Genomic DNA, 12,384 nt, shown 5'->3' with positions numbered 1-12,384 from the left:
TAGTTTATATCTGTGATAACGACTGACGGGAATGGGTTTTTATCCCGGCTCTGGCCTTCATTACTGGAGAATAAACTAAGAATGGAGCCAGGTTAATTTGCACGTATGCGAAATGGGCAATAAGAAACAAAAATTTACACGTGCATTTCTCAGTAGTAATTTGCTCTTTGCGTGTATTGGACTCTTATATTTGTTCTCGTTCAATTTGCATTTTAATAATTCACTTACATTTTTATACGTTTGTTTATCAGTTTGTTAGTTCACGTTTTCTTGCCTAAAACTCATCTCTTCTATTTGTATTTTCGATTCCCTTTTGTTACTTCTGACAATTGGACGCCATATTCTTTGGAAGCTTGAATTTCAAGTCACTGGCCCCTGTGAGGTTGCTCCATATGAATAGGGTGCATCTTCTGAATATTAATGATAATAATGATGATAGTCATAATAAGCAGTATGCAACTCATGGACGTGAGTCTTTCATCTCTTTTTGTATTTCGAGATAAGTTCGCATTTCCTCGACGTATGTTGGAATTCTCTCTCCATTTGTCATTGTTGTGAGCGCACAGATATTATGCACAATTCCAAGTATCCATTATGTCTACGCATTCTGTGAATTGCCATCACGCGTCTCATACAATATTACCGTGTTTGATGGGTCGTCGCCTCTTATTCCCAAACATGACTTTGGTTATGGCCATGTGCCAACTACATTAGCATCGCATCTGCCTCGACATTGTATAATGAATATAGTGTATCTCATCACGTCACGACTTTGTTATCATTCGGTGGTTTTGTTTGATATATGTTTAAAAAAATTATTTTCTTTCATTTTTATGTTTTCATCTGGGATTAGATCTAGCTACATTTATAGATTCTAATAGTCTTGTTTTATTCTGTTCTTAATTGGTAATTAAAAATCATATGTTTAGTTTTGATATTATATTAAAAACGTGATCACAACTGTTGCTGCCTCAAAGGTGGTTTTTTTACCTATGTTTTTAAAAATATTATCCCCCAACTTTAATGTTTGCATCTTGGGTTAGATTTAACTACATTTATAAATCATGAGTTGAGTTTTGATATTGTAGTCAAATCATGATCACAACTGTTGCTGCCTCAGAATTCAAAGGTGGTTTATTTATTTTTTTTTTTTTTACATTTATGAGACCAGGGCGGTAAGTCATTCTCAAACTTGAATCGTAAACCGTGAAATTCTCGACTGCTGCTTCCCCTCTTTTCTCTTTCAGTCTCTCTCCGCTAATCTGCCCAACTTCTCTCTAACTTTCTCCATCTACGATCCTGTATTCTCATTTAAGAGCTGACTTCGAAACTCTCGTATATCACCTGAATCTCATCAACAATGTGTTTTGTTGCATATATATATATATATCTATATATATATTATATATATATATATAATATATATATATATATATATATATATAATGTGTGTGTATTTTTCTCTCTTTTTTTTAATGTCCTGATTATCATCCTTGGCTTTCTTAATCTCTTATCCTATCTCATTTCAGTTCAGTGCATCTCACGTGGTGTATTGTAGCCATTACTTAAGGGTCTCTGTAGCGTCCCTTCGGCCCCTCCTAGCGGCAACCTCTTTCGTTCATTTTTTTTACTGTACCTCCGTTCTTATTCTCTTTCTTCCATCTGACTTTCCACCCTCTCTACGAGGTTTTCCTCCTGCTACACCTTTCAAACCTTCCTACTGTTAATTTCCCATACAGCGCTGAGAATGACCTCATAGGTCCCAGCGCTTGAAATTTGGCCTAAATTCTATATATTATGTTCTGTCATTTCAGTTGAAAGATTAATAGTGTCTTTTTTTTTTTTTTTTTTTTTTTTTTTTTTTTTTTTTTTTTTTTTTTTTTTTAACCATCTGATTTTCAGACTTGTTGGAACCTCCTCGCTGAATTTTCCAGTCATATTCCTCAATAGTTCTCATCACGATTCTTCATTCAGACTCGACGGATGGAGTGAAAGCGAAAAAGATCTTTTTTTTTTTTCCCACTGACCACTCTAGCGATGACAATACCGAGTCAAGTGAGCGCACCTCCTAATTAGAGTTGTCTTCGGAAGAACTCTTAGGGTTCAGGCTTCCTTCAATTCGAGTGGGATTTTTCGACCTTATGGACGAACCTAGCCGAGTCTTGTAGGACAGTCGATGAGTACTGATGAGTGAGTTCGGTCTCTCAAGAATTTTGACAAATTTTGAAAAGTATCCAAGTTCATTTACGAGCTACAAAGATTGCAGATGCGCAGTCCGAGAAGTTTTTAGCGAAGTTTGGGCCATGAGTGGAACCGGGGAGATTGGTCGCACTTGTTCATGTGGACGGTTGAGAGTTGATGCAGTAGATTCTTATAGTTTATTGGATGTTAGTAGTACTATATCAGATGACGGTGAAATGAGAGAGGTGGTCATTCATGGCAGATAAAGTAGAGTTTGATGATGGTGTAATATTGGATATTGGAAAGTTGTATATATATATATATATATATAGAATTATATAATATACTAGAGATATATATATATATATATATATATATATGATATATATAATATATATAATATATTATATTAATATATTTATATTATATACTATACAATATATATATATAGCATATATATAGATATAGATATATGTATATATATATATGTATCATATATATATATATATATATATATATATATACTATATATATATATAAAGTATACAAAAGGCCCATTAAAACGCTCTGGTTTAAAGTTGCAGACCATATTTCAAGTCCACCGAAATATAGTATTTAGCTTTAAACTAGAGTCTTTTAATGGGTCTTTCATACTTGAAACGTATCCTGATTTAACAGGAGAATTTTTTATTTACATATATATATATATATATATATATATATATATATATATATATATATATATAAATTCTCCTGTTAAATCAGGATACGTTTCAAGTATGAAAGACCCATTAAAAGACTCTAGTTTAAAGCTAAATACTATATTTCGGTGGACTTGAAATATAGTCCGCAACTTTAAACCAGAGCGTTTTAATGGGCCTTTATTACTTTATATATATAATAATATATATATATTTATATATATATATATATATATATAGATATATATATAGTGGCCGGATTAGACTACCATATCACTGCGAATGTAATGAACTTACAAATTGAGATCCGTCCCTTAATTAAACCAGCTTTGATGTGGTCACTGTCTCCTCACATATCGGACGTATATTTTATTTTATCGTTCGTTCGTTATTCATTTTGGGTATTTTCGTCATTTCTCAGTTATTCAAAATTATTTATATCCATTATTATCTGTATATATACTTCTTTCTTCTCGTTGTTATTCCCTTTTGCAACTGTGATCATTTGTCATTTACTGCTCTCCTTTCATATTTACTGGTCCGCTGGTATGGTGGATAGCGTCGTGGCATGCCGCTCTCATGCCACTGGCTCGCGCCTACCCAAGGCCGATGAAAAATCACTGGCTATGTAGCACGATCAGTTACTGCTGCAGTGTGTGGGGGTGGTTGGCGGTTAAATGACCTCTTTGGTAATGTGCTTGTACCATGTCAATAGGTTTCATCTGATAATAATAATAGTAATATTTCTTTCTTCTTGTGAAGTTTGTTTATTATCCTGTTTCCCAAAGGGGATTAGTGTCGCCAGTGGACCTCATTCGGTGCAAAGTAGGCATCACTTAAGGTTCTTTGCAGCGTCCCTTCGGCCCCTCCTAGCTGCAACTACTTTTATTCCTTTTACTGAACCTCCGATCTATATTCTCGTTCTTCCATCTTACTGTCCTTTAAACCCTCTCCTAACAACTGCTTTGAGGTTTTTCTCCTGTAACACCTCTCAAACCTTTTCACTGTCAATTTCCGTTTCAGCGTCGAATGGCCTAAGTCAAGGTCTAGAGAGTCTAGACCTTGGCCTTAGTTGTCCCAGTGCTAGGCATAATGCCAAAAAAAAATCTATATATAAATCAAATCAAATGATCTTCTCGTTTCCTCCCCCCAGGCACAGAGATAGTCTTCCGAGACGATGGGGGTGGCGTCAGCCTCCTGAACGTCCCCAACCTCACTGTAACTCCGCTGGTCTCCAATTTCACTTTCGTAAGTCAATCGTTTAAGTCAACCATTTTGAGTCAGTCATTCTGTCCTTCAGAAAGATTCATGTTGGAGCGTTGCGCCTGCTCTCTCTCTCTCTCTCTCTTTCTTCATTTTTCGCAATAGGATTCAAAGGTCTTCGATGTATTTTAAATTGACCAGTCGGCCGTTTTCAGATTATTACCTTGATTTCGTAGTACGGCTGAATCGACAATTAAATGGAAGTCGATTCAAGATTCATACCCTTGTATCGAATTGTGCATTGATTCTTCAGAATTGTATTGAAGCCAATAAGTGTTCCACATGATCTTGAATGATTATGGTAGATTGCAGAGCTAATGAAAATGTGATTCTTTAAATTGATACTTTGATACATATAAAAAAAATTCTTAAAAAAAACATAAAGCTTTTATCAACATATTTGTAATTTAGAGCTAATAAAAGTATGATTCTTTGAATTGATACTTTTATATATATAATGAAAATTCTTTAAAAAAACAGAAAGCTTTTATCAACATAATTGTAGATTTAGAGCTGAAAAAAGTGTGATTCTTTAAATTGATACTTTTATATATATAATGAAAATTCTTTAAAAAAAAACAGAAAGCTTTTATCAACATAATTGTAGATTTAGAGCTGAAAAAAGTATGATTCTTTAAATAGATACTTTTATATATATAATGAAAATTCTTTAAAAAAAACAGAAAGCTTTTATCAACATAATTGTAGATTTCAGAACTAATAAAAATATGATTCTTTAAATTTATACTTTTATATATATAATGAAAATTCTTTAAAAAAACAGAAAGCTTTTATCAACATAATTGTAGATTTAGAGCTGAAAAAAGTATGATTCTTTAAATTGATACTTTTATATATATAATGAAAATTCTTTAAAAAAGCAGAAAGCTTTTATCAACATAATTGTAGATTCAGAGCTAAAAAAAGTATGATTCTTTGAATTGATACTTATATTTTTATATATAAAATGAAAATTCTTTATAAAAACAGAAAGCTTTTATCAACATAACTGTAGATTTCAGAGCTAATAAAGATATGATTCTTTAAATAGATACTTTTATATATATAATGAAAATTCTATAAAAGAACAGAAAGCTTTTATTAACATAATTGTAGATTTCAGAGCTAATAAAAATAAGATTTTAAAATTGATACTTCTATATTATGATAAAAAAATCTTTAAAAAAATATGTGGAAAAAAACAAAGTTTATATCAACATAGGATATTGATGATCTCTTTCGTATAATTCTCGTTTTCTCTTGCTTTTTTTCCAGCGTCGATTAAGTATAGAATTATTCGACGTTTCTCCTGACAAGAAATACATTTTGTTAAAACACGATGTTCGCCAGGTAAGGCTGTTCAAGTTCAGTTAGGTAAACATTGTACACATTCCTACGTTCTTTTAGAATTCAACTGAATTATTGCTCTTTTTTCACAATATTCCTGAAATATATTTAAAAACAAGGATATTTAACATCAAGCTGAAATATGTATCTTGATATAAATTAATCCTTTGTGGCTGACTGTTCTGTTTTTTTACGGTATTTGTGAAATATATTTAAAAACAAGGATATTTAACATTAAGCTGAAATATTTATCGTGATATAAAACAATCTTTTGTGACTGACTGTTCTGTTCTCTCTCTCTCTCTCTCTCTCTCTCCCTGCCGTCAACGCTTACACAGAGCCACCGTTACAATCACTTAGCCAAATATACAGTTCTGCGGATGGACACAGAGTAAGTACTTACTAGATTATCCGTTTTCTTAGCCCCTATATATATAATATATATATATATATATATAATATATATATATATATAATATATGATGAGTTTTATAATCACTTTAGCGCATGATTCAATTATCACACATATCATCAGGTGAAAAATTTGAGGCGGGGTGTAGGTCCTGACCGGTTTCGACTTTAATTCCAAGCCATTGACGTGTATTATATATAACATATATATATATTATATATATATATATATATACACATAATTACATACGTACGTATTGTGTGTATGCCTTTATGTTTTTCAGCAATGTCGAATTCAGCTTGCCCTTGGAGTAACTTGAGACTGTGGGTTAGGAACCACGAAAAACAATTGATTTTGACCTCTCAGATATCAGGATTATCTATATATATATATATATATATATATATATAATATATATATATATATGTGTGTGTGTGTGTGTGTGTGTGTGTGTGTGTGTGTGTTTGTGAGTGTGTATGTATGTATGTGTAATGTGGTTGGTTGTGGTCATGTGGTGATCTTGTTGTATCAGTTCACCTGAAAGCTAATAGGAAAATTACACTGATTTCAGTGTCATTATATATGTACTGTGTTTGGCTTAGGATTTTTGGAGACTTGATATAGCTCTGTGCCGGACTACTCAAACCGAAGTAAAATCGAAAAAATATATTTCTGTATCTGGAATATGATTTTTTTTTTTTTATGTAAATTACGTTTAAATGTGAAGACTCGAATCCTTGGAGTGTTATTAATGAACAAAGTCGCCCTTTTCAAAATAGGTGCTTAGCGCTTTCTTGAGTGCGTAGACGTTCAGCGTTGTAATAACAAATGGTACCTTTGAATGCATTTCCAGTTACTCTTGTAGTTCGAACTCCTTTACGTTAGAAATGTGTGTTTCTGGTGAGAGAAGTTCACTTTCGACGTGGTTCGGAAGTCACGTAAAGCCGTTGGTCCCGTTGCTGAATAACCACTGGTTCCATGCAACGTAAAAACACCATACAAACAAATCTATACGAATATTTTCTCAGATTATTTTCATTGACAACTTATGCAAAACTCCTCCAGATATTAGAGCGATGCGTATTAATAATATTTCAATTTGTTTATCAAACAGTGTGATGTACATTTGAATTGTTGCTCTGATTATTAGAATAGATTTAACTATCCTGTCTTGAGAAGACGAAACTATTTATCAGTAAATGTGGAATCTTTATCTGCATTTTCAGCAGATATATTATAAGAAACTAAAGACGTGACACCCATTAATTGTCTGAGCAAATAGTTAAAGGCATCACCTCTGTGAAAAGTTACTTTTTTCGCGCATAATGTTGTATTTTTAAAACTCCACCAGCATATCTAGCTTACATAATTGGTCGGCAAATGGGTGCACGAAATTGGTAGACAGGATAAAGAAATCTATCAAGTATTTTTTGTTTGGTTTGAATGCAATGCAGACCAGTAAATCCTACTTATTGGATATTAATAATCCTCTATCGTAGGTACTTAGAAAATCTTAATGACTAACGCTACCCAAATGCCCTCTGTGTGGGTATCCAACATCAGTCTTCCTCAGTTCCCGTCATGACGCTGAAAAACAACCTTCCATACCGTCTCCATTTTACATAAAATTTAAAAGTTAATTTAAAAGTAATTTTCCCGCATTACCGAACGATCTTCTCCCCTCGTTTTTTCTGTGTACACGCCGCCCTTCGGTAATGGATTAATGGAGTGCTGAAAATATATGAAATCTTTGAGAGAGTCTGAAACTGATTTACACTCCAGTGGCTGAGAACTACACGGATATCGGTCAGTCCGGTATTATGTTTTTTTCTTAAAATTTCCTCCTGTATAATGGCCGTCTTAAAAGGTTTCTTTCAGGTGGAAAAACTTTTCTCATCATTGAGATATAATATGATATAAAAAAAAAATATAGCGTGGGTCCCACACTAGCAAGAGGAACCCTGTTTGGATTCCGTGTATAGTGTATTCCTATCTTGGGGTTTGCTTGCTGTCGAACTACTACTACCTTATGAGAAGGTTCTCTCTTCCTGGTAGAGAACCTTAGTCCCTTATTTAGTTTTGTGAAAAGAAAACTATTGCGCTGGCTGTGTCTGTTCTCTGTCCGCCCTTTTTTCTCCCCAACCTTAAATCTGAAAAACTACTGAGCCTAGAGAGCTGCAAATTGGTCTGCTATAATCATCCACCCTCCAATCCTGAAACATAGAGCGGAAATGAATGAGTTTATACTCTGGTTGAGAGGAAATCTAGCCTCCGAATATCGAAAACTAAGGCTTGTTAGTTTTTTCTTTTTAAAAACAACGCTAACAAGAGATAAGATCTGTGATTTTCATATGGATAAAGAAATGCAGCACTGGGCAGTATTTCCATTGAACTGCTGTTGTTTGTGAGGAAGGGGTTGCCTAAGAAATTGATTGCTAGGAGGGCCGACTAGGAGGGCCAGTTATAGAATCTTGGATATATTCACCAACTATAACATAGCAACTATTGATTGACAGATGGTGAACTGACTCTTCTCCAACTTGACACAGCACCAGGTAGGTGTTCCTCAAGTTGATGGGTGGTCGAACCTAAATCCAGATTTATAATCTCACGGGGAACCCCACTCGCTTTCTCTAATAGGCCGTTTTCATTACCGTCAAGGGATGACATATGATCTCGTATTCCAGCTGAGGTTTCATTTCGCACAGGAGGAAAAGGAAGATCATAGAGAGATTTTTATTATAATTTTTTTTTAGTTGTTATCGCTGTTACACTGTTGTAACCGTCCTCATCGCTGCGTCATGTACCCTACGCTGAGGGAAGCGCAGTGTGTAGGTACAGGGCTGTGGCAATAAATTGTAAAGGAAGTTGGCCCATCAGGTGAGGAGAGGGTTGTGCTGAATGTCAGAGGAGGTTGACTCTCTCTCTCTCTCTCTCTCACGTTGGGCCAGCAACAAAAACAGTTTACTCTTCCCTGTCGGACGCTGCGAATTTAAAGAAGAACAGCAGCCTTGACTTTGTGTGGGGACATTAGAAGCTAAACCATTTGTTTTTGTTGCGTAACATTCAGTGAGAAGGAAAAAATATGCGTTGGCGAAGTTTGCAATAATAACAGTGAAGGTACATTTCGAGTTGCAAGGACTGAAATAAGGCAGCTCCTTTTTGAAGAAATGTTGTGTTATGGTCAAGACTTCTTAGTAGATATTTTCTTTGAAGGGCAACAGGAGACGAGGAAAGTGTTTAGATATTTTCTTTGAGAGGCACCAGGAGACGAGGAAAGTGTTTAGATATTTTCTTTGAGGGGCAACAGGAGATGAGGAAAGTTTTTAGATATTTTCTTTAATGGGCAACAGGAGAAGAGGAAAGTTTTAGATATTTTCTTTGGAAGTTGGGCATCACGAGAAGACGAAGAAAAAGTGTTTTAGATATTTTCTGAAGGGTATCATAAAAGAGAACGAGGAAAGTTTTTAGATATTTTCTTTTGAAGGGCATCAAAGGAAGAGAGGAAAGAAAAGTTTTTATATACGGGCTTTGATTTGAAAGGAATTTCAAAAAAGGGCATCAGGAACGAGGAAAGAAAGTGTTTAGATATTTTCTTTGAGAAAGGGCACCAGGAGGAACGAAGGAAAGTGTTTTTAGATATTTTTTTCTTTGAAGGGCATCAGGAGAATGAGGAAATGGTTTTTTAGATATTTTTCTTTGATGGGCAATCCAAAGGAGACGAGGAAAGTGTTTTAGATAGTTTTCTTTGAAGGGCATCAAAGGATAACGAGGAAACCATTTGTTTAGATATTTTCTTTGAAGGGCATCAAGGAGACTAAGGAAAGGAAAGTTTTTAGTATTATTTTCTTTGAAGGGCATCAGGAACAAGGAAAGGAAAGTTTTTAGATATTTGTTTCTTTGAAAGGCATCAGGAGGAAGACGTAGGAAAGTGTTTAGATGATTTTTCCATTTTGAAGGGCATCAGGAGGATGACGGAGGAAAGTTTGGGTTTTAGATATTTTCTTTGAATGGGACACCAATGAGACGAGGAAAAGTGTTTTTAGATAGTTTTTTTTTCTTTGAAGGAGCATCAAGGAGACCGATGGAAAAGTATTTAGAATATTTTTTTTCGAAAGGGCATCAAGGAGACGATGGAAAGTGTTTTAGAATATTTTTCTTTGAAGGGACATCAGGAGACGAGGAAATGTTTAAGATAATTTTTTCTTTGAAGGAAACAAGGAAAGACAAATGAAGTTTTATATATTTGTTTTCTTTTGAAAAGGGCTCAGGAGTACAAGAGGGGAAAGTGTTTAGATATTTTCTTTTGAAGGGACATCAGGAGACGAGGAAAGTGTTTTTAGATATTTCTTTGAAGGGTTTTCTTCAGGAAGAAAGGAAGGTTTTTTAGATATTTTCTTTGAGGGATCGGAGACGGAAAGTTTTTAGATATTTTCTTTGAATGACATCAGGAGACGGAGGAAAAGAAATAGATATTTTCTTTGAAGGCATCAGGAGACAAGGAAGTTGGGGTTTGATTTATTTTCTTTTGAAGAGTTCACTTTCCGAGACGACGAGGAAAAAGTGTTTAGATATTTTCTCTCAAGGGCATCAGGAGACAAGGAAAGTTTTTAGATATTTTCTTTGAAGGGAATCAGGAGACAAGGAAAGTGTTTAGATATTTTCTTTGAAGAGCACCGGGAGACGAGGAAAGTGTTTAGATATTTTCTTTGAAGGGAAACAGAAGACAAGGAAGGTTTTTAGGCATTTTCTTTGAAGGGAACTAGGAGACGAGGAAAGTTTTTAGATATTTTCGTTGAAGGACACCAGGACACAAGGAAAATTTTTAGATATTTTCTTTGAAGGGAACCAGGAGACGAGGAAAGTTTTTAGATATTTTCTTTAAAGGGAACCCGGAGACGAGGAAAGTTTTTAGATATTTTCTTTGAAGGGCATCAGGAAACGAGGAAAAGTAATTTGGTATTTTCTTTGAAGGGAATCTGAGGAGGAGGAAAGGTTGAGATTATTCTTTGAAGGGCATCCAGGAAGAGAGGAAAGTGTTTTAGATATTTTCTTTGAAGGAAACAAGGAGACGAGGAATTTTTTAGAGAGATTTCTTTGAAGGGCCAAGGGAGAAGGAAGGAAAGTGGTTTAGAATACTTTTTTTGAAGGAAACAAAGGAGACGGAGGGAAAAGTTTTAGAATTTTCTCTTCAAGGGGCATCAGGAAACGAGGAAAGTATTTGGATATTTTCCTTTGAACGGAAAACCTTGAGATGAAGGAAAGTTGTTTAAGATATTCTTGGAAGGAAACAAAAAGGAGACGAGGAAGTTTTTAAAGTTATTTTCTTTTGAAGGGAAATAGGAGTGAGGAAAGTGTTTAGATATTTCTTTGAAAGGAAACCAAGGGACGAGGAAAGTTTTTAAGTTATTTCTTTCAGAAAGGGAACCAAGGAGACGAGGAAAGTGTTTAAAGTTATTGCTTGAAAGGGAACCAGGAAACGAGAAAGTGTTTGAGTTATTTTCTTTGAAGGGAACCAAAGAGGGACGGAAGGAAAGTGTTTAGTTATTTTCTTTGAGGGAACCAGAGACGAGGAAAGTGTTTAGTTATTTTCTGAAGGGAACCAAGGAGACCGAAGGAAAGGGTTTAGATATTTTCTTTGAAGGAACCAGGCGACGAGGAAAGGGTTTAAGATATATTCTTTGGAAGCTAACCAGGAGACGAGAAAGTGTTTAGATATTTCTTTTCTTTTTTTGAAGGGCATTTCAGGAGACGAGAAAGTGTTTAAAGATATTTTCTTTGAAGAGAAACCTCAAGGAGACGAAGGTAAAGTGTTTTTTTTTTTTTTAGATAATTTTCCTTTGAAAAGGAAAACAAGGAAGGGACGAAGGAAAAGTTTTTTTACAGGTTATAATTTTCTTTGAAGGGAAACTAAAGGATATTTGACGGGAACCGTATTTGCGTTTTTTTTTCTACTTCTTTGAAGTGGACCAACAAGGAGTAACCACCGAGGAAAGTTTTGTTTTTTTTAGTTATTTTTCCCCTTGTATTTTTTTTTTCTTTTTTCCCCTCTCCCCCTTGTTTTCCTTTGAAAGGGAAAACCAATCAGGAAACGAAGGAAAAGTGTTTAAGTGTTTTTTTAGTTTCGTTCTTTCCCCATTTCTTTTCCTTATTTATTTTCTTTTTCCCCTTGAGAAGGGAAACCGAGAGAAGGGCAACACAGGAGTAGAGAGAGAAGAAAAGGGAGAACTAAGGAACAGTGGTTTAGGGAAAGGAGGGTTTATTGTATTAATTTTCCTTTTCCCCTTTTGGAAGGGAACCAGGAGCCGAGGAAACGTGTTTTAAGACATTATTTTCTTTGAAGGTAACCAGGAGACGAGGAAAGTGGTTTTAGCATTAATTTTTCCTTTGAAGGAAAACCAAGGAGACGACGGAAAGTGTTTTTATGATTATTTTCTTTGAAAGGGAACCAGGAGACGATGAAAGTGTTTTAGTTTAGTT

The 12,384-nt window shown here is 34.6% G+C and overlaps 1 protein-coding gene across 9 annotated transcripts in view; it reads left to right on the top strand.

Annotated features, from left to right (window-relative positions):
* Positions 1-12,384, top strand: part of LOC135208527 (inactive dipeptidyl peptidase 10-like) — a 710,904-nt gene that overhangs the window by 672,743 nt on the left and 25,777 nt on the right. For all 9 annotated transcript variants that reach the window (XM_064240818.1, XM_064240819.1, XM_064240820.1 and 6 more), the window contains 3 exons: positions 4,036-4,130; positions 5,421-5,495; positions 5,831-5,883. In XM_064240818.1, coding sequence (XP_064096888.1) covers positions 4,036-4,130; positions 5,421-5,495; positions 5,831-5,883 — 223 coding nt within the window. The remainder of the gene's footprint in view (positions 1-4,035; positions 4,131-5,420; positions 5,496-5,830; positions 5,884-12,384) is intronic.

This window comes from Macrobrachium nipponense, chromosome 35 (assembly GCF_015104395.2).
Source record: "Macrobrachium nipponense isolate FS-2020 chromosome 35, ASM1510439v2, whole genome shotgun sequence".
NCBI lineage: Eukaryota > Metazoa > Arthropoda > Malacostraca > Decapoda > Palaemonidae > Macrobrachium > Macrobrachium nipponense.
Note: the sequence above shows the minus strand (reverse complement) of the source record. Positions and strands in the feature narration are given on the sequence as shown.